This window comes from Elaeis guineensis, chromosome 5 (genome assembly GCF_000442705.2).
Source record: "Elaeis guineensis isolate ETL-2024a chromosome 5, EG11, whole genome shotgun sequence".
NCBI lineage: Eukaryota > Viridiplantae > Streptophyta > Magnoliopsida > Arecales > Arecaceae > Elaeis > Elaeis guineensis.
This window is the reverse complement of record NC_025997.2, coordinates 118,128,984-118,152,570: the sequence shown is the minus strand read 5'-3', so window position 1 is coordinate 118,152,570 and position 23,587 is coordinate 118,128,984. Positions and strand designations below refer to the sequence as shown.

General features: G+C 39.5%; 1 protein-coding gene and 1 long non-coding RNA gene across 2 annotated transcripts; one reads left to right on the top strand and one right to left on the bottom strand.

The window, feature by feature from the left end:
* The first annotated feature begins 4,551 nt into the window (after positions 1–4,551).
* On the top strand, positions 4,552–14,450 carry LOC105045471 (Holliday junction resolvase MOC1, chloroplastic). Its single transcript, XM_010923768.4, has 6 exons — positions 4,552–5,022; positions 5,716–5,821; positions 9,099–9,151; positions 12,342–12,473; positions 13,573–13,645; positions 13,978–14,450. The coding sequence occupies exons 1-6, from the start codon at positions 4,648–4,650 to the stop codon at positions 14,046–14,048; spliced, it is 810 nt and encodes a 269-aa protein (XP_010922070.1). The 5' UTR covers positions 4,552–4,647; the 3' UTR covers positions 14,049–14,450.
* A 647-nt stretch (positions 14,451–15,097) lies between these two features.
* LOC105045469 (uncharacterized) lies at positions 15,098–19,211 on the bottom strand. The gene is made up of 3 exons (XR_832057.4): positions 19,032–19,211; positions 16,317–18,775; positions 15,098–15,396 (listed from the first exon to the last, which is right to left on the bottom strand). It is a non-coding gene; the product is annotated as an uncharacterized lncRNA (long non-coding RNA).
* Between the last annotated feature and the right edge of the window lie 4,376 nt (positions 19,212–23,587).

The following is a 23,587-nucleotide window of genomic DNA, read 5'->3' as shown; positions in this document are numbered from 1 at the left end:
ATCTAGAGGAAACCTTAGGTTTTAGAGTTTGAGTTTAGCCCTTGTAAGTTTATGACAACAAGAGATTCATGATATTTCAATATTTCATTCTTTGGCCAGTCAGATGGGTGGCAAATTATGCTCTAAGTCAGGTGTCAATTTTGCTGCTGATTGATCATTGAACTTGTGAGTCATAACTAGGGATGTGCAAGAGCTAGTTCACATGCCAAATTTTATATTATCTGAAGAGAATCTTCAGGCCAATCATATCAAAAATATTGATTCGTCTTACCCCAAGTGTGGCCCAAGTGCTCGTCTAATTGTAATCTCATCATCTCATGTTACCACCTCTTGTTCTTGATTGCCACTGGTTTACCAAACCATGGCCATGCTCTTGATGTGAACTTGCAAGCTCCCTTTCAATCCACCTTTCTTTGTGCATCATCCTCTTTGATGGTGTTTTGAACCTGACCCCTCTATTCACATTCAAGTACATATGGATTTTATCATTCAAGCTGGATTTCTTTTTTTTTATTTATCGAAAGGAGGGTGTTATAGCCACCAGTTGTTGTGCTCTACAGGAGATGCCATTTGATCAAAACACCACAGGTGCAGAAGATCGGAAGGAACCATGCATATTTGGAATGTATGGTGTCAAAATGATGTGAACTAAAATCTTGGTTGCATGCATGATCTTATTCAGGACCAACTTGCAGCTTGCATCAACAAGTATATACCAAAAGTGGTACACGATCGGTATGGAGTCCATCATATTTATCAGTAAATTATCGTTCCTTTGATATCTGCAAAGCCTATGTTGCAAGCCATCACGCCATTGCATTTTTGATCATTGGGAGCAAATAAACCAAGTATGGAGGAGAGGTGACAAGCAAGTTGCAACTTGTTATCTAAAATAGAAATTGGTCTTCAAAGTGCTCACATTCTTATAAATCTTAACTCTATGTCCTAATTATTATTGCAACAACAACTAGTCCTAGCCAAAGTAGTGGGCACCCCTTCTCTTGTTATCTGAAAATAGCCTTTTTGGTTCGAAAGGATCGAATAATAGCCAATCCACCCGATTGCTGCAGCCAGTAACAACATGATGCATGTCACCTCATCCGATTGGGAACTCGATCAGACATAGCTTTTCGGTCGATCTAAACCATTGAAAGCTCTACATAAGGAAGGTTAAGCTCAATGCCTTAGCCTTATTTGCAAGAATCTTAGCTAGCTTCTATTCCCGTTGGTTCATTCTAAGCTCTATATAAGTTTCATATCATAATCAAAGTTGACATGACCTCCAAATCCCACAATTTTTTCTATTACCGGTGTTAGCACATCATCTCCTTTCTTCTTGTTTGAGAGGAGATGATAACTTGCTCCTAGACAATTTTTTCTATTACCGGTGTTAACACATCATCTCCTTTGGAAATGGATAACTTGCTCCTAGTAACATGTATGTCACCCAAGGTTATGACATAAAAATTTTCTCGCTCCACTCTTTCCCGTCAACGACAACTTACTCAGGCTTTTTTCCTTCCAAAGCGTGCAACCAATGACCAACCACACTCCATGGCCATAGATGCAGCCCCACATCCCCCATTTCGGTCCAAACACAGTTCCCATGCATAGCTGGCTTAGCAACTAGTAGTGAAGAAACAAACAGCTAAGTTTTTTAATGGTCCTGGTAGGACTTGCAGTCTGGCATGGTACTCGCCCCCAGCCTCCAGCACAATATAGACATGTATGTGAAGCCATGACAAGCATCACCATAGGAGCTATCTACCTAAATATTGTAAATGGAATTCGAGCTAGAACCGAACACCCTCCCTGAGAGAAGGACAGGGATTGTGTCTTTCACACGAAAGAATGGATTTACCTTCCTTCACACCTATCCACCATCCGATGTGTAATGGTCGCTTCAAGATCTATGCAAGTGGATGGATGAAAGTCTGGAGTGCTTTGAGATTTGTGTGGGGTGTGTTCTGATGGTCAACATCGTGAAAGAAGATCAATCATGGGTTCGAGCAAAAGATATAACCCGAACCCCTAATAAGTTACTTGTTGGATAACTCAGGAAATGAGGAAACAGTGCATATACCACCAATTACTTGGAGACAAAAGCAAACCTCTCTTGTTCTTGGGAGCCACGACAGTTTCACGAATGGAATATGTGACAGCCTCCTGTGGATTAAAAAAGTTTAATGTGGATCTTTGGTGGATTAAACAAAAGGCAACAAGAGTCCTTTTTTTTTTGGGTACAATAAAGAAGAGTCATTGTTCACCTAACTAAAAGGTATGATGCTGGGGAAAGGCAAATAATGGAGGCAACTGTAGCACGAGGCATTTTTCTAAGAAATGAAGCCCATGAAGTACGGGTGTAGCGCGGAAGAGACGACCATATCGGCATCCATCTCATGGTTGGTGGAAAGGATAAGAATAGTGAAGAAACGTGGAGTAATGTGGCAAGGAAGCATTTTGATATATTCCTACCAATTCCAGTTCTAGGTGTAGGTGTGCCTATCCTTGTACTACATGTCACTTGTCTAAGGGGAAGGTTGATCAGCTACCCTATCTTGGGTTGGATAATTAGTTTTGGCAATTAAATTGAGCCCAACAAGTTCAAGATCATATTTATAATATAGGTCCAATTTCTTATCAAGCCATGTTCAGGTCATGCTCATGGAATGGAACCATTAAAAAGCTATTCATATGATAAGTATGATTATAAAGCAATATGGCATGTAACTAAAGCTTTGTAATCACTAATTCGGAAAACTATCTTAAAAATTCTATATGGGACATAGCCATAATATATGTGTCTTGTTCTTGAGATCAACTTGGTTTAACAGGTCAAGCTTGGGTGAGAGCTGCTAGACACAAGCAAACATTATGTCTAAATATTTGCTATCTATTTGAGGCCATAAAAACACCTAATTTATTCCCGCATGTTTTATTGCACATTTTGCAAACTGCCAACTTGAAAACGAAGTTGCAAAACACCATTCCATGACTAACAATTTGGATATAGGGTTTGATACATGCACATCTCGCAATGTAAGCATGAACAAAGTTATACTCATAGATATATAAGTAGAATTCTCTTGTTGATTTTGAACACCGTGACTTGGAGAGCAATCTCACAGGATCAAAATATAGAGAAAATAATTTATTTTGTCCAATTTGGTTTATAAGAGTTTTTTCTCATCTTGTGACTAATAAATGCAAACACAAATAACCAATAATCGATGGGGCTGGAAGTAGGTCAGGCTTAGACTCAAAAGTTTTTAAAAAACTTAGGCCCAAGCCCGATCTATGTCCGAGCCTGAGCTCGATCCAAATCCAATTGGGCCAGTCTGATTTTCAACCACATGGCCTACATCAGCTTCTTCCCTCTCTTAATTTTTTTTCAAAAAAAACTTCTAAGCCCAAAAACCCAATCCCCAGCACTTGCTCCGATGCTCCTTTCTGATCGACGAGGTCGCTCAAGTCTATTGGGTCTCAGACGATGACGACAACTACCACTGGCCACACCAAGTCTTCGTTCAGGCTTACTGGGTCTTTGATTGTTCCATCCCCAATGGCAAACTTGACTGCCAATTGAGCACTGTTGGAGCCAGTGGGGGAAGCCAACAGTGGCTATAGCATGACGAGGATCAGAGGAGCAAAAAGGAGCCTGGTTGAAACAACGGCACTGTTGGAGGAAGGGAAGATGATCCAAGGGAGCCTGGTTGGAAGTAGTGGCACCATCGAAGGAGGGGAAGGCGATCCAGAAGCACGAGGAAGAGGAGGCGCGTCTGGAGCTAGAGGAGTAGAAGGAATCTTGGTTGGAGACCGCTGCTGCCATGTGGAAGGCCGCGGAAGAGGAGGAGAAGACAGTTCGAAGAAGAAATCTCTTAAAAGATCGTGACCAGTGAGAAAAGGAGCCAGGTCCATGTAAACAAAAGCAAATCTCGGAGCACATGCACGATGGATAATTTGCAATCGAGAATTTGTGAAATTCAAGAGGTAACATGTCGTGTTATTCACCATAGGATTTGGCTTATAATCAGATTAGACTTCAGGCCTAAGCCCGACTCATAATCAGGCAGGAATTCAGGCTTAAGCCCGAGCTAGGCCAAACGTATATTTGAACTCAATCCAAAATACAAACAGGCTCTATAATTAAGTCCAAGTCCGATCTGAACTATTTCAGGCCTAACCCGAAGTCCGGTCCGACTGGAGCCCAATTCCAACCCTAATAACCATGGAAAGATCAAGAGAACCACGTGCTATTCTAGAAAATGGAGTAGGTGTTCAAAGGGCATGATATTCTCATGGGGAGGTGATATCTTTCATGCAAAAGAAGGATTCACATCCCTTCTCACAAATCCATCTTAGATTGCACAATGATCCCTTTGCGATCAGCACAACAAGTGTTTAGAGTGCTTGGAGATTTGTGCGGGGTGTGATCCTATAGGCAGAACAATATAATTTGTTGGGAAGGACACAACGGAGGTTATTGATTAATAGATCATGATGCTTACCCCGACAATCCCTGCGCGGCCCCCCTCCCCTAACCGAAAAAAAAGGGGGCCACATTATAGCGTGTTAGATGGGCTCTTGGAGTGCCGCCCAGATCCTTATGAGTCCTCATTTACATCTCCCCCCCGGGAAATCAAATTTATGGCATCCCTCCAAACCCAACCACGAAGCCTCTCCCGCCCAGCCCTATCCATGCACGCAATCTCTTCCAATTTCCGATCCAAACTCCACTTCTCTCCCGCCATTTTCACCAGTCGCTTCTCCCCTTCTCTCGATTCCAAAGATATCCATCGTTTGGCTCCCACCGCAAATAGGTCTACTTGTGATGGCTCTTCTAGGGTTAGGCCTAGAGTTGCCGCCGCCGATTCCCAGCTTAAGGAGGACTGGCTGAGCTCTCTCTCTTTCCCTTTCCCCGAAGAGGAGTCGAGGAGAGATTCGGGTTCGGAATGGGTTGTTGGGATCGATCCTGATGTTCATGGAGCTCTGGCTCTTTTAAAACCCGACGGCGCCGCTCAGGTAATGAGTAGGATTTTTTTTTTTTTTTTGGATTTAATTTTGTACTCTTTTTTTTTTTTGGATTTAATTTTGTACTCTTTTTTTTTAACTCGGTTGTGACGTGAATCTTGTTTGTTGTAATTGTTACATGCTATAGTTGTGTTGATATAACCTTTAAATAGCTTTTGAATTGAATGGTTGTAACCATGTAACCATACATGATGTAGTGCCTTTATAATTATCTTATAGTATGAAGGATATATAGAACGAAAGGGGTAGAGGTAGGCCAAAAATCACATGGGATGAAGTAGTAAGGAAGGACTTCATATCTTGATATCTTTCAGAAAATGTGACCTTAAACTGAACGGAATGGAGGAAAAGGATTCTTGCAGCCATCCCGAACTAGTTGGGAATGAAGGCTTAGTTTAGTATAATTATCATGCAGTCTGAGTGTGCACCTATTTGTTTCTCAAGCTCCACCCTTGTAAAATGTTTTATTCAAAGAAGTTAACATGGATGGCTGTAATCAGGAATACAAAAAATAATATTCATTCTGATGGAAAAAGAATCAACTTTTTCTTAGTGAGGTGAAATCACTGGGTAATTGTGCATTGGTTTTGTAGGCCATTGTTTGCTTAGTCGTATTACTATTGTCTCCAATGAATAGTCATTATCTGATTATTTCAGAGCATAATGTATCTTATGATATTGTAGGTGTTTGATACCCCCTGCTTGAAAGTTTTGGTTGGTAAAAGAGTTAGAAAACGTTTAGATGCAAGATCTATCATTCAGTTGCTTCGCAGTTTTGATGCACCACCTGGTATGAGCTACTTTTATGGTTCCTTTTGTTGTGCACTATGTGATACGCTTACATTTAGGCAACAGCATTGTACATTATAATGTTTAAATCTTGTAGTGTTCCCATGTTTTTTTTGGTAGTGACAACTCCATATCTCACTAGTTGAAGATGCTTTATGCTTATGAAATCTGCAAAGAGTTTTGCTAATAATATAGCCAATACAATTCTTTTTTAGAAAAAATAGAAAATACAAAATAAACAAGATGGTTAGCTGTCAGATTCATTCAGCAAACACTGCTGCTGTTACATGCATGTTGAGATAATCTTTGCTTTGTTTACAATGATGACTCCTTTGACATCTGCAAAAGTATTTAGCTGTTTATATTTTAAGAATCAACAAGAATATCTTCCAACAAGTCATAATATTGGCTGAAGATTGAAGATGTATAAGTTCTTGAGCATTTTCAGAATGAAAGATGATGGAATGTTGGATGTGTATCTAGAGTTATCTTATAATTGACCACAGTGCATGATGTTATGCATCCAAGGGTTTAGAATGTATACCTTGAACAGGTATTTGTTTTATGAGCTTTCCTGAAATCCATTATGAAACATTAGTTAGATAGCATGATGTAAATGGAAGTTGCTGTGACAGAGAAGAGAAGAGAAAATGATTTGAGTATCGCCCCCCCCCCCCCAATGTTGGGGTTGTGGTAGAGTATGTTACACCATTAATTTAATGGAAGTACACCTAATATGTTTGCTTTTTGAAAACCCCACAACCCAAGCAAAATAAGAAGTGTGTTCTGCTTTTGGAATTCTTTTGATATTTCTAATCACTAATCAGCTAATTTGAGGATGATATATATGTAATTCATTAGATTCAGCCTTTCTTCCAACGCAAAAGTGCCAGCTAATTGAAAATGCCTGTGGCAAGCATGTATTATTGGCTGATTTTTATTCACTTTGATCATCAACTTGGTGATCTCATGTGAAATTCAACAAATAAATGTCAATACCATGCCATATCTGTTGATATAATAAAACAGGAAGGGATCACATGAAGATATTTCATCAATGGACGTTTTGCTCTTTGTAAGTTGTCTTCGATATGATATAATCATTGAGAACTTCAAAATATCAACATTTTCTTGAATGAGGATCATTTTCCTTGTTTAGAGTGGAACAAGTCTTGAGTAGAAGTGTTGCTTGTACATGGTTATAGTTGAGCACCTCAGGCCAAGCGTACACTTGTGGCAGTTATAAGGATGCATAGTTTAGCTTTATGTATTTTTCTCATGTGTCATAACTTTGTGGTTTGTCAAAAGAAAAGGACAGCCTTAAGGCATCAGTACCGCCATATTGCTTCAGGTGGTATGTGCTAAAAAGTCACTTGCCTAAAGAAAGCAAAGTTCTAGTTTATAAAAAAATTAATAAATTCACTAAAGATAAATGTCATTTGCATCTGAGGACAAGACAAACATCATAAATTTTATCATCAAGTTTCCATACTGTAAATCATAAGGATCTCGAACATTAGATATAATGTTCCACATTCTTTGAAAACCTAGATTAAAATATCACCTTCCATAACATTTTTTTAAACAAAAGGAAACAAAATTAATCCACTAGACATCTTGAAGTAGCTTCAATTTCAAACTTGACATCAAAATCACTTCCTAAAATGTATTTTTAAGCAAAACAAAGAAAAAGGTATATAACTAGACATCCTAGAGTAGCTTCAAGTCTTCAAGTATTATAGTCATAGTTATCACTTAATTCCAATCACTTCCATCTTCTGTTGATTAATAATGGTTATTCTTCTTGCTTATTCCTTCAAATTAGCATGCTCTTCAAAATCTGTTTGATTGTAGTTTGTTCTTGTCACCTTCTTCTCCAGCTGGTGCTCCATTGCTCCTGCAGTGGCGGCAGCCACCTCCACGCTTACTAAAGATCCTAGGTTTCAGCAGAATAAAGAAAGTGGAGCTTTTTTATTCATTTAATCCTTCACTGATACAAGATTCAATGGACCAAAATGCACATCAAAATAGAACTCATACGACTCGCAAGAAATGGGTGTAAAAGGAATGCGATATAGTCTGGACATTGGAGAGATGCTTCACCGAACACCTCTTGCTTTGTCCTAGGCACTTGGCATCGCATCAATAAACTCGCCTCGCCTGGTTACTGTTGAGGTGCTTCAGAATTGAGTCACCTCACTTGAGTTCCTGGGAGAGTGCTTGGAGTGCCTTGGACAACATGAGGCTTGTATCAGCAGAGTATACATTCCGCTTGGCTTTTCTCCGTAGGTTTTATGTCTCAAGCTCAATTCACACCTTGGGGCTGTATTGGAACTTGGGGACCTTTTTAGGGATGTCCATGCATATTCAGATTCATCTTCTTGTGTCTAGCTTGCTATATGACATCAGAGCACCTTTTTTGTAGGCTTTATGAATATGAATTTTCTTAATCTGTTAAAACATTAAATTTGTGATACACCTGACATCTTATTCTGCTTTCTAAGGCTATTAATAAGCACGAACATGAAGGTATTTATCCATTTGAAGTTGAAAAGTTTAGTGCTACACGAGCAAATATTTTTGGCTTGCAAGATTCTTGTTGGAAACTAGAGAAGCTACTTCTCCCATGCTCAGAATTAATATATGCACTTTATAATGTACAAATTATTCCCGTGTAAATAGCACATGTTATTGAGGCCTATGCTTTTAGCTTCAATTTTTTACATCTATTGTTATAGGGGCACAGTTTTAGTGCATGGCTTTGAATTTCCTAGTTCTTAAGATGTTAGATACAATATGTTAGTGTTAAGAAAAGGTTTACCAGTATACGACTATTGTTCCTGCCTTTCTATGGTTTCAAATAATGAGTGCTCTGTTTATAATATTTTGAATATAGTTTGGTTGTCTATTATGGAATTCCTTCAATAGAAGCAATTCACTATTTATTGACTACGAGTATTTATTATAAATGCAAAGTTAAGAGTCGAAAGTTTTGACCATCTCCTAAACCTGCAAGCAAGTATATGCAATAAGCACCTGCATGCAGTGTGAACCATAGAACACCCTTCTTAATCTGCATCCCCTACATGTAGTTGATGGAGGTCCCACATAAGGGGTTGTTGGTGGTTCATGTGGTATATAGTGAATCTCAGTCTTTCTCTTGCTCCAGTTAGTGGTGGCGATGTAATTTACTGGTGATGTTTCTTGTTGAAAATTTTTAAGACTTTTGTCATACATTTTCTCAATTTTTTTTTTCCTAATAAACCTCTTTATTCCAGGGACTATTGCATTTATAGAACGGTCAAATCCTTTCCCGCAGGATGGAAAACAGGTTAGAACTAAATTCATCTATTATCATATGCTAATTGCACCCTCAAGTTCTTATGAAAGGGACTTAATGACATTTTTTTGTTAGGTCAACTATAAAGGATATGATACCTAATTGATTATTTTTCATTTAAAATTAGTAGATTTAGCTTAATGAAGAGTACAAGAAAGATCAAGTACATAGGAAACTAGGAAGGTGATGCACGCTGCTGTCTGTGAAGATAACCTTCTGAGTCCTGCTTCTAGAATGGTTGTGGCAAGACTATTGCCTAGCCTAGGAGCATGCTGAAATCTGTTCTCTTTAGTGAAGCCATAATTGCCACTTCTTTAAAGAGACAACTGGGTCTCCAAGAACAATTTTGCTATTACCAAGATAATGATATTCTGATAACTCCATTTAAATTAATGCTAATCAAAGCTAAATCCTAATAGTGCCTAACATGTACTAATACTTAGCCCTTAACCACTTTTACATACATAAACCTCATGAATAAACTGTTTCTATATATTTATTCATTAATATGGATCCTAAAAGCCCTGTCTGAATTGATTTATCAACAAATGCTTCCTCTTCTAGATACTTAAAGTGCAAAAAGCTATCTTAGTGAAATTCACTAGTTACTTTGTAGGCTAATTATAAGGGATTATAGTGTGACAACAAAGAAAATGGCAAGTTGAGAACATTACTTGAAGAGAAAATAACAAAGAAAGGAAAATTATGAAATTTAATTGTTTGGTTGCATTGGGAAAAACATAAAGAGAGTGATATTTGTAATGGTGATGATGGCGGTGAAAGCTACAGTGAAGGAATGATAATGGTGATGACTTTGCTTCAATGGTTCGCGTAGTATTACTGACAGTAATAGGAGGGGCAGGCATGGTAGGGGAGATGAGCCTGGCAAAGGTAGTGGTGGCAGTGAAAGTTGTCCTGGTGGCTGCAATTATGATGCAATAGTGGTAGAAGTGGTGTTGCCTATGATAATGATTGTGGTTGGTTGGTGATGGTGGTGTTGCTGTTGGTTTTCATGACAGTGAGTTGGTGTTTGTGGCCTTCCATGAGTCCGATGTCTTGTTAGGTTGTGAAACTTGGAGCATGAAAAGTTTTCCACTTTTCCTTTTGTGTGGTCTTTCTGAAAAACAGTATCCTTTGGCCCCTGTCAGAATATAAGACTGAATGTTTTCTCCTTATTTTGTTCCATTTTTATCTTCTCACACAAACTATGGGTACTGAGTCCCCTCTTAATTTCATTGCATTTGTCTCCATGCCTTTGCAACCAGGCACAGGCTAAGAAGCAAGAACTGCACTCGCTTGTGCACCACTGACTTGGTACGATACAAAAAGTCCTGCAGTTTCCCAGTGTAAAGTAAAAGCTGTGTAGCCAACATGAGACATCACCTAACTCCTGCCTTTAGCTTACATATGAGATATATAGCTTGTTCAGGGAAATAAGAGCTGCTAAAGAAGATATAGGATATTATTGCAGTTATCAGAAGGCTTATTTGTATAATCTCTTGCCAATTCAGCATGTTTGGTTGGTACTCTAGCAAAGTGGTTGTGAAGGAGAGAAGATAATGAATGGTCTCCCTTTGAAAATATTAGAGAATGTATGAAGCCAAACAAAACTAGGCATCTTAACTAACTATTCCATTACTTAAACATTTTGCACTGGTTTGGTCACCGCCTTCTCTTTTATCAGTTATCAGCTAGCAACTAGAAAACAATAATAAAAGTAGGGAGAAAAGATAGGCTAAGTACAAGAACTTTAAAGCCAGTCTCATACGTGGTCATATTCAAGATCTGCAATATGATGTTTATAAAATAAAGTGGAATTCCAAAAAGGAAAAATCATGCAATTCAGTGCAAGAAGTTCAGACTATAACAAATTGGCCTCTTTTAATATAAGGGTCTACAGTAGCAAGAACGGTGCTTTACCAGTCCAGAGATTCTCCATCAGCTAACTTGCCTTTGAACCCTGGTAGTTGGAAGAAGTAGAAATTATGCTCCTGCCTGAGCAGCACCCTGAACACCCCAAGTCAGCATTTGTATCCATTCTTAATAGATGCCTTTAGTCTTGCTTGGATTGTATTTGTGTAACACCACTATCACCACATCCACCAGTGCATCATTATCAAACTGTCATTCATTTAATGTGTTATCCTGTCATGTAAGTGTCTAAGAATATGGCTTATGAGTCTAGTAGGATTATAAATTGTATTCTGCTTATGTTCCATAGATACAAGATTAGAGGCAGGTTATTAATTCATCCACCTAATATTTCTACCTTCCAATTGATATTTACCTTGCTAATGGGCTGGTTTCCAAAAAACAAATATCTCTGTCTAACCGGTAAACAACATCATCCTTCAGAGTCACCAAGTGTTATTCCTTTATTCTCTGGAAAGAAGCTTTGCTAAATGAAAAAGGAAGAAACTCCTTTCTGAGGTACCAGTTATCTAAATGGATCTAATAAAACAGCTCAAGAACTTGGCTGAAACCCCACTTTTCTATAATATTACATGACCTACAATCAATAAGCTCATTGCATAGTTATCTTGGATACTCTGAGGCCATCATTAAAAGCAAAGCACAAGTAGGATTTCATTGGTAAATTGGTTTATGAGCACTGAAATATGTCAAGTTTTATCAGAAGATTCAATATGCAAGATCCGAGGTACTACTTTCTACACAACCACCCCTAAGCCAATTGAATCGTTTTACTCAGTGTCAGATGTTTTGTCACCTCGTATGCAATGGTGATATGGCTGGGGAAAAGGGGTTCCATGACTTGAAACCTTTAGTTCTTTTGGAAGGGCCTGGAGGGAAACAACTGGTCAGTATGGACATTAAGATGTCTGAGTACAACAATTAATTATCTTTACTTTGGAACAAACAACATATGCTGGAGCTTATAGTGATGGTCCTTCACTGGAGGAAAGATAAACCCATTGTTCCACCTAGTCATTGGATCTCCAGAAATAACACCATATTTATTCCTATATGAAGAACCCATGCACCCATCATCCATGAGTCGAAGCTTCTTTTGTACATTTGCTCCTCTCGTTGCAAGTGGGAGTACATTGCAAGCCAGGAAATGCAGTTTGTTAAACCAATTCTATTTGTTTTTCTGGTGACAGTCAAAAGCTTGACATTGGACACAGTTCTGAGTGCAAAACCTGTTTCTTTTGTAATGAAGGGCTGGTGGAGTGGAGGATTTACATATGGCTTGTGGATTGGGGTCTTAGTGGCATCAGGATTTTCTGTTGTGCCTGTGTCATCTCGTCTCTGGAAGGATCAGTTTAACCTCTCTGGGTCTACCTCTAATAAGGTTAGTCTGGCTTAATGTGCAGTTTCATTTGGTGAATCCATATGCTTGTATTTGCTTTAATGTAAGTGAGGTTTTCCATTTTGATATATCCAAATATTTTTTTAAGAAAACTTGTCCATCTTTATTAGATTCTCGAGTGTGATAAATAACATTTATTTTCATTTCATGGTTATTTGACTACAATTTTTGATATATCTAAGTTATTGATTTCCCATGTAGGTCCTGACCTCTGGCTGAAATCATCTTTCTTTTCTGATCAATGACCAAGGAGTTTTAACTTCTTGGATTATTTTTGTTTTCAGGTTTTGGTATTTCTATGTATAACTTTTTAGTGTTTGCCCTTCAATGGGCATTCCGTTGATGGATGGAGATATGGAAACCATCACGGAAATTAGTTAATATTTTCTAAGTTGCTAGAACTATTATTTTTCAATCTATTGTTTTAATTACTTTTTTGATGATTCACATCAATGGTAGCCCTAAATTTCTTGGCAAATGAGGATACATAAAGGCAAAGCTGGCCCCATTGGGTCAATTGTTTATGTTCAACAATTCCTTTCATTTTTATTCAGATTGTTATTGAAGTGATGCAACATTTGCCACGATATGGGGACTGAATGGTGCTTAACCCTTATTCTGAAAACATCTATTGTCATACACCACTATTTGTGCTGTAGATATTTCTGTGAGCTAATTACTATAATCATATCAACTCCTCCACCATTTCTTCAGGATGTTCAATTAACTCATCAACTTGGTCTCCTCTAACTGGGAACATTTGCATCACACCCTGCTTGCATCAGTTCGGGAAATGTGTGTTGGCTCTACAGTGAAGTGGTGGCCGGATGAACCTACATATTTCTCAGTCACTCAGTGATGAATCTTGAACTAGTCTAATTTAGAGATACTTAGAGTATCCTCTTGCCTGGAAAGTCAATTCCCATCTTGTTTCCGTAGATTTTGCTGGGTGATCACTTGCACTATTAATTGCACCATGGAACTTTGTTGAATATCTAAACATGCTTGTTTTATTTCTATTTCTTTCCATTTCCCTTCCAAACAGCATTGAAACATGTCATTTTGTTTTTCTTTATAACAGGATGATAGCAGAGAAGCTGCATCCACCTTATTTCCGTCTTTGAGTTCTCTTCTAAAGAGGAAGAAGGATCATGGTAATTCTCTGAAAGTACTTGTACAGATGTCTTGAATTTACATGATGTGTTGACTAGATAAATTTACATCAGAAATATAGACCGACCTATCTTTGAATATATATTTAATAATTTTGGGTTTGGCATTGCAATCATTTAGCTATTTCCAACCATCCATCTTCTAACCTCTTTTTTTTTTTTTTTAAAATTGTTTTTAATCTTTTGACCCTTTGGATAGCTGTGTAGACAGCACATAAGCTGAATAGTTTTATCACAATGCTTAATCAAGACCTAAGATCTCTGTAGTTTAATTTTTGCTTCTTTTCTTTTCTTTTTTTTGGTGACTTCTGCAGGCCGAGCTGAGGCCCTTCTAATTGCTGCATATGGTAAGGGCCTTGGAAATCAGCCTGAAAAAAGAACATAAAGCATTCTCAGAAGTGCCCCATTTTCCAAAGCAGCTTCTATGACCAAGAGGCTAACAACTTGGTTTTGGACAGTGGTTTAAAAGAAGTTTGACATGCTCTCAGGTTTATTTGAGATCTTTAACTCTTATCCATTTGTAATACTGGAGCTTAACATGTGCAATGCACGCTGGGTGGAGGTGGAAGACCCCTGAGTGGAGCTTCACACATTGCTTGGAAATTTGATTCTAATAGTAGAATATACGTGGCTTCTTCATGTCGTTCCGGTTTGGAGCCTCGTTGCATTTATGTGCATTGATTTCATTTTTATTAAGAAAACATTACATTCTTCATTGTCATATCTACCCATGTATTCTTGAATATTTATTTTGGCAAATTAATGTCATATTTATTCAAATTTCCTATGTGCGGTAGAAAACCTGTCTGCTTTCATAATATTTATTCATATTAACTATCTTTGGATATCCTTTTTTCCTGAATTAGCAGAACATTCGGGGCTATGAGCAGGCCTACTAATCACAAATGAACGATGCCATCTCTTGTTTTTGGTGATGGTGCTGTTATTTTATTATTGTTGTTTCTTCCATGCTAATCATTTTAGATTCTTAAAATTCAAAATTTTTCTACTTGTAGAATTATCTAAAGTTTTTGTGAACTCAGACATTACATCGATTTTCTTACGTGGATTTTAAATAGCTTAGTTTTGGTTTTGTACTTTTGTCATCTGACAGGATGCATGAGCTAAACTAATCAAGCAACTGCCATTGATCAAGCTACCGTGGCCAAGTTTTGAATCAAAATCAATTGGGTTTAAGGTAGGATAATCGGACTCCTTTCCTGACTTCAGTTGGTCATGTTCTCAATTTAGGCACAAGCAGAGCAATCCCAGCCAATTCAAGTTTATATTTTCGTACAAGTTTAGAGGCCCTTTGCTTGCAATATTTCATTCCATGTACCTAGATTAGGGTAATTAAGAAGATCATATTTTGCTACCAAGATTTTAATTAATAATTTTAAGCCTCTTGTCCACCCTACTACAGCATAAACCATATCCACGTCAAGTTCCAACTTTATTAGAAAGATGACAAACTTTATTAGAAAGATGACAAGAACAAACAAACTACTCTCAGCCCTTGTTTGCCATATAAATACATGTTCGGGTTTTTTAACTCTCCCTGATACTCCAAGCAATTTATAATCAGGAGAACCCACTTGGAGAGCCCATAGACAACACTGTGATGCACTCTGGTAGTCAGGGAGATGCTGCAGGTGGGATGCAGATTCTTTCACCCAGGATATAGTAGCAGATTGTTTTCTCTTCTTCAACACTTGATGTGTCTCTAGATTGCTCTGCGAAAAAAGGATCAACATGAATAACTAGAATCGCTTAGTGTAATTCAACTATATATAAAGAAAAGTTGGCGATATTGGTAGAGCTGATCTTCTCGTCTCCAAAACAATAAACCACTAATGAATTGTTACAACTTTCAATGCAATAAAACATTCAAAAGTGTTAGTAGAAGGTATAACAGTCCATTAGTAATCTATTATTCTGCAAACAACAACATCAAATTAGGCAATAACTTATGCGAAAACAAAGTTGAAAATCTAAATCAACTAGTTATCTACAGTGGAAAGAAAAAGGTTAAAATAGAGATTTATTTGCCACTGACCAGTAGTCAGCTGTTCTTTTAGCTCCCCTGGTGGGAGCTCTCTGGCCACCGCTGGAGGGAAGAGCAGGGCCGTAGCAAGCAAGTGGATGGTAAGGAAGAGGAGGAAGAAACTCTTTGGGGCCATGGTGAGCTCGATGGGATGAGACCACCTCTGGTTCCCCTTGGTGAATTTATAGGGCAGTAGGACTCGGGCATTTGAGGTTTGAGAAACTTGCACGGCAAATGAAGGTTGGAAGGATTTCGTAAGAACGCTGTGCCAGGCCGGGGTTTGAAGTCTTGCAAGATGTCTAAAGCTTGGAAAATCTCCAAATCCTGGTTAATCACAGAGTCCAATTAAGGTTATCCTCTCCTTCTAATGATCAAGGTCTACAATTTCGGCCCTTGTAATGGTTATGGAAGACTGGTTGATGGATGCATGTATGTGAGCTGGTCTTATTGATGGAAAATTTTACCATCACTCTTGTACTTTGATGGACTTTGCGGACAAAAGACAGCTTAAACTAAAATATGTGGACAAATAAAATCATAGGCAGAGAGAGACATAAATGCCTGTGAGAACAGATATAGTTATGAGAAGCATTCCACCACGTAACGTACCACGGGGAGGGCCTCAGGAGGAGCCATATGAAATAGACGTGGCAGAATACCGCAGCAATATCCCATAAGAATAGTCTATTCGCTGTTGGTCCATATAGTCTGCAGTCTTTCAAGGATCTGCCTAAATCTTAGCCTCTATTTTAGCCTGTGGAAAAAAAAGATCCATCTCACAATCCTGATGGATTTCCTAAACAAGCCCTAAGTTCATCTTCCAAAACAATTCGCATGCTCTCTTTTTTTCTCTTCATAAATTTCATCTCATAAGGATTTTAGACTTCTATAATTAGCTACAAGGAGCTTGGGTTTTGTGGTAAAGAGGGGCTCTTGGTTCCATTTTTTTTTTTTTTTGTTTGATTATTTTTTCTTCAAATCTCTTCCTAATTATTGGTGATTCTTTTTTCTTCATTATATATAATTTGGCATCTGAAATCAATGTTAAAGCTTTTAGAGTCAAAATGATTAACTTATAATTTCTTTTGAAGTGTCAACACGTGCTCAAAATATTCATTATATATTTTTAAATTTATTTCTCAACAAAAATTTCTACATCTTTTTGATTAAATATTTTTTTGTTTCAATAACATACTATATTTGGCTCTTCTTGTTGAAAATTCCTAGCTTCACCTTTGAGTCTAACCATATGCAGGAGGAAATGAAAAACAATAAGTGTGCAAGCACTGCTATTTAGCTACTATCATAATATAAAAATGTTATTATTAATCATCTACTATTGTAATATAACTATCATAAATAACTACCACTATATGTATATATATATCAAACTCAATATTAGTCAATTATTAAAATATCTAGGTTTCAAATTTAATCTTAGCTGTTTTTTTCAGAGTAAATATTGTTATTTTATTGTTGTTGAATGTTATGGGACCTACTAGCAAACTTTCGTCAAGAGAAAAATGTGGCACAACTCCATGAAGAAGTAGAAATTAAGGCCGCTAGAAATTATTGGATAGTAAAATTTTATGACAAGTGGTGTGCAAAATTTTGGACTCACCTTCAGATGGAACGGATTGTGGCTTGCATGGTCAAACCAGAGCAGAAGGGCCTCGATACGTGTATTACACATTCAACCAGTTGAATAATTCAATGACATGACATAATAAGATAATGAATATCCATTTTTATTATTTTATTTTTTTTATGAAAATATTTGGATAACCATGTCACCAAGAATGGACTCATTGATCAAGATACTATATATATATATATATATATTTTTTTTTCATTTGGGAAAATAGGTAACCAAATATGTGCAAGAATATTAAACGAATTGGCTAACCAATCCACTACCTTCCCATTGATCTAGATATGAAATGCGTGGAAGTGCGGGAGAAAATCTACTGAATCAAAGACATCAAAGAGAAGAAGGTGATAGGACAAACTTGTTTTTAGATAGATCACCTTCAAGACACACGGAGTTCACCATATGATCATTTTATTTTATTTTATTTTATTTATTTATTTATTTATTTTTTTTGCGTGTGTGTGTGTGTGTGAAACGCATGCCATACCCCAGACACCTCTATTGCATGCTACAGCCTGCAATTGTCAGTAAATGGAAACATTTCCTAACTACAGTATGCATCCGTAGATAAGAAGTATGTCGATTTAGTCTAACACGAGGCCATGGCAGTCCCAAAGGCAAATTGGATATGGGTCATGCGACTTCCAGCTTTTGGTTGGAATTTTCAAGCCCAAAATGTTATGTCGGTCCGAAGTCTGCACGATTTTATATTAGTTCTGGTCTCGGCAAGCAACCTGCCGGGACTAGTTCAAATATAAGATAACGATATTTGTTGTCCAATTCCTGAAGCACAAAAGTTGTGTCAGACAAAATACTATCAGATTTATAAGAAAAACTCTCTTATATTAAATTACACAAGAGTAGGCCAGCGCAATGGATCCATAGGTTTTAATTTTGGAGCTAGATAGTTCTGGCCATCAGCACCACAAGTTCCATGTTCCAGACCATCAAAGAAGATGATAAAAGAAGGAAACTACCTACTCTCAGTTCTCAGTGAAGAAAAAGGAAGAAGAAGACACAATCTTATGTAGGGAACTCTTTTTTCTCCATGTTCTTTTTTGAGAACAACTTTATGGCACCTCCCCAATTATTTAACATAGATATAAGGCACATATGGTAGGCTACTTACATGTAGCACAGAAACACACTCAGGGTTTGGTTTTATTTCCAAACTTCTCCTCACTACATCAAGCAATACTCATGGGGGAGGCCATGTACAGCAACGTGATGCACTCTGCCATTTAGGGAGCCGGTGGGTGGCAGACTCTGTGACCCCTGACATAATAGCAAACTCTTTTATCTTCTTCAACACTGTGTGTCTCTGCCTGAGCCGTAGGTGGGTGGCAGACTCTGTGACCTCTGATGTAGTAGCACACTTTTTTCTCCTCTCCAACACCCTCTGTTTCGCCCATTTGCTCTGATAGGCAAGAGTCAAACATGACTAATAAGAACAGATGGAAACATGATAAACTTAAAAATGATTCCTATGCCATTTTAGTATAAATAAAGCATTTAAATACATGACACATAATTATTTATCTATAACTTATTGTTCTGGAAACAACAAACTCAGCCTTGATAATAACTAACAAGAAGAAGAAGTGTTAAATTCTAGTTAGCTAGTTATCTGAAGTGAAAAGAGAGTAATAAGTAGAGAAATATATGCTACTGACTCGCAGTGAGTTGTTCTTTAGCCTCCTCTGCTTGGGTCTCTACGGCTGCTGCCGGAGTGAAGAACATGGCAGTAGCAAGCAGGTGGATGGCAAGGAAGAGGAGTAGAGGCTTTGGAGCCATTTTTGGGCTTAGCTTGGTGGAGTGTGGTGGATGAGACCTCCATACTTGCTCGTAGTGGAGGTATTTATAGCAATGAAACCAGGGATTTCCTGGTCATGAGATCTTAGAAACTTTCGTCGCATGTGTTCTAAGTTGCACAATAATTCAACGTTTGATGGATTTGATAAGGATTCCATGAACTTTGTTGTCTTTACGATAATCATCCACGTTCCACTCCTCCACGGATAAAGACATGCATCTTGGAGTTAACGTCTCTCTCTCTCTCTCTCTCTCTCTCTCTCTCTGTGTGTGTGTTTGCTGTCGGCATAAGGTCTAAAATGGATGGCTGCTTTTGTTATAGTCTTCAAAGCTTTCGGCTACTTTTTGGACGCATCCAAAGGCCAACGTATTCTACTCAGCTGTTACTGTGTTCGTAAAATTGTTACCATTATTTCACATTTGAGTAAAATAATGTTTCACAGAACCACCTGGTTTATTAATAATGTGAATAGACTATCTACAAAAGATCAAGAGAGAATCAGAAAACAACACTAGGAAGAGGGACAAAAAAGACAACGCAAGGTACACAGAAAGTGTCAACCAAAGCATTGCTGTCAAGAGGAAACATGATAGAGAGCACTGAGTACACAAGGCAGCAGAAGCTGTTGCTGCCAAAAAGATGCCAAAACAGGAACCATACATCACAAATGTTGAATTGCTGCTCATCCACAGCATCACTGACAAGTTGTCTCTGCTCAGAATTGAGCCATCTCTGACCATCTCCAAAATTTTTCATACTCCAGGGGCAAATAACAGAGTGAGAGATGGCCAATATCACTTCATTTCTAGCATAGCTATCCCTCTCTTGATTTAGAGACACCGAATTCAGTGGGGCTGGCAATCGATCAAACTAGGTCTGAAGTCCCAATGTGGGCCTAGCCGGCAATCTAATCGATCAAGTATGAGATCTAGAGTTAAAAGAGTATCGACTACTGGTCCATTTTTCCTTCTATTAGATATAAAAAGTAAGGGGAAGATGGATTGGGAAAGGGACATCATAAATCCAACTGCCTTTCCAAAAGAGGATACTTTGACCATTACTAATCTCATAATGAACTCTGTAGAACTTCAACGATATCATGCCATAAACTTCAACGATATCTTTTTCCACCACAAGCTCTGATCATTCGACAGACCTCCACCCCCACTACCAATAGGGAAAGGTTAAGCCGGCTGAGATCTTTCACACCAAGTCCCCCTTCTCCCTTTGGAAACACTGCCACAGAAAAAAAAGACCTTCCGTAGCCATCGATCTGCCTAATAACCTAAGCTGGAACCTTGCATAGGGATATGCAAGTAGACAGGGAATGGATAAGAGGATTGAGTTGATTAGGATGAACCGCCTCCGAAAGAAAGATAATTACTCTTCCATGATGCCAACTTGCTTTCAATCCTCTGTACCGTTATCATCCAATCCGCTCTCGTAGGTTTGCCACCACGTAGTAGAAGGCTAAGATATTTAATTGGGAGAGGCACATGAATTGAGGCAGTTTGCATGTTCCACTCCAACCACAGGAACTTCACCAATGGATGACAATGAGCTCTTTTGATAATTGATGGACAGCCCTGAGATCAATTCAAAACTGCATGTGCTGATTTTCAAAACTACACGATACTCCTTTTATGCTCAGGCAAAGATGATCATGGTGCAATCAGCATATTATGGCATCTTCGTGCCACCATAAATCCACTGGTTTCCAAGGACTCCAAAAAATTTGTCGGAGCTGCGACATTTAATATTCTACAGAGTGGGTGCACTACAAGAATGAAAAGGAATACAGAGAGGGTCCCCTTGCATAGACCTCTTCTGTGTAAGATCAAATTTTTTATTTCTCCATTCACATTGACTGGAATGTTGCTTGACACAAGAATATTTTTCAACTATCCAATCCATCTGTTGCTGCTCCTCTCCGGCCAAGATGAGGTGGCGCAGGTGGCGTGACGAGATGGCCGCCAGAATGAAGCGAAGGATGCTGGGGGCGGCCTTCGGATACCTACAAGGAAAGTCCACATGCCGGAGAGACCAATGAAGATTTTTCCGACAAGGGACTTTCCTATGCTTAAATCAATCACAATCGGAAAGGGATAATAGTAGAAGGCGAGTGGTGAGAGATGAAGAGAGAGTGGAAACCTCCCTGTAATGTTGGCTTTGGCTCCCTTTCATGAGGGGAGGTCTGTCAGGTGGCAGATCACCACTCGCTAGAGAAGTGATCGTCAGAGGGCCAGAGATAGTGGATGTCAACCGATCCTAACAGGATCGATCTTTGACCAGTGAGAAAAGACTGCTAGCACTATTGGCTATAAGGTCGGGATGCCCCGCGCACCAGGGATCCTTTGGGCCTTCAACAAACCTAGCATAGGATTGAGGCGGAGATCGAGTAGGGTTGGTGGTTGCCCGATGATGTAGATATTGCCGATTTGCCGAACTCATCTGGATGGTTAGATCGAATCCGAAGTTTGTGGAGCTGTAGAAGGGGCCACATGATGTCGCTCAGGCCGCACGGTCTTGGCAGTCAGGTCATATCTCCATGTACTTGCCACATCATCGAGGGGTAGCCACATCATCAGGTGGATAAAATACGGTCCAACACTTGCCCCTCACTTTTTAGTTCGAAGGATTCATTTTGGAAGGTAGTTCATTGGTCGGACCTTGAGGTAGCATGCCAAAGCATATCTCCCTATCGTCTGAAGCTTCACCAACATGGCTGGGATAGCTAAACCCGTCTGGTGCATCAAAGAGTTGTCGATCAGCTCTGGGCAGTCGTTGGGATGGCCTTTTGGTCAGTCTTGCAGTCGCCGGGCTCTCTTGGGTCCAACAACCATTTGCTGCTTACAGTGGTGCCCTCAAGGTGGAATTAAGGTTGGATTGTCTGTTTGATCGTGATCTTGAGGGCGGCTACGGAATTCATCACGACTAGATCTTCATCAGTGCCAAGCTAGCTTCTTCCACCCCAGATCTTGTTGAAGCAACCTCAGATCACATCGAGGATTTTTGGGTGACATCTGGTCGTCGGATGACTCCCCGAACCTTGAGATGTCAGCTTTCAAAGATCCTCCGATGTGGATCGCTGTTGTCTTGATTGGGGTATATTGGGTGGATGTCTGGTCAGGACACCACCTTCCAAGATTTTTTCGGTACTGCACGATGCAGCAGGAAGAAAGAAGAAATAAAACAGAAAACAATCAAAATACGTAGATCAGCCAAAAAAGGGCTCGCCTCCATGGGGCATGCAAACTTCACTATGAGAAAAGAAATATTACAAGAGGAGATCTCACTCTCAACCCTCGTACACCCAATTTCTCCCTCACAGGAAGTTCTCCCTTATAAAAGCTCATCTCTAGGAAGACTCCCTTGAACCCTTGAAGTGACCGTTGTTCGCTGTTCAGGAGCCTCCCTGCTCCTTCTCTCACAACGTCACACATCTCTCTCTCTTCCTCACGGGTTCTCTAGTTCGCATGAAGCCGTCCGTGCCCAGAAGACCACCAGCTGAACCACACTTTCTGTTGAGCATCAGGCCCTTTTAAAGGCCTTAAACAGGACTTTGATTATGATTAGGAATCCTAATCAAGCCCAAACAAAGTCCAGAAACCTCTCTAAGCCGTTGGATCAAGACCGCAATATTCTAGAGTCATCCGATCGCAATCAGTTCATGGAATAGTGTCATGGATGGTGCAAAACGCATGGAAAACACCCACGTGGTCCACAGGTCCGGCCATGGACCACCCGGTCCACTGTGGACTAGGTACATGGGCTGCTGAGCCCGCAGCGCGTGCGCATGGGCCTGGGCCGGCCTGCGCCCGTGCATTGGGCCATGCCCCGCAGTCGCTCTGCCACCCCACCGCCGACCGCCGACGGTCCTCCGCCATCTCGAATTTCGTGCCAACTTCAAACGCGCGTATCTCCTCCGTTCGAGCTCCGTTTGTGGTGATCTCGATCTCGTTGAACTCTATTTTTCATCGCAGGCCTCACTGTGGGCTCAATATGGATCGAATCTCAAGATATCAAATCCTAACAATCTCCACCTCGGCTTGATATTCGGCCTCCTCCTAACTTGAGACCTGCTCAGGGTATCATCCTGCGGCAATAAGAATGTCACCTTGTGATTTTGCCTCTCATCCTCCCAAGTCTCCTATCTCATGCCCGATCCACCTCCACCTGAAGATCCACCTCGCTCTGGAATCCACTGGCTCTTGAAGCTCCACCTCGCACTGGACTCCCTGCCAGGTGATAATATCCTCTCCTCCCCTTCTTTCCCTCCAGAGCAATCCTATCACCACGTAGCACCTTCAGGATTCCTCCACCAGCTATCATCCTGTAGCCTCTCAAATCCAGTCTGCTCAGTGAGATAAGATTCCATCTGAAATCAGATATGTATTGGACCTTCCTCAATCTCCT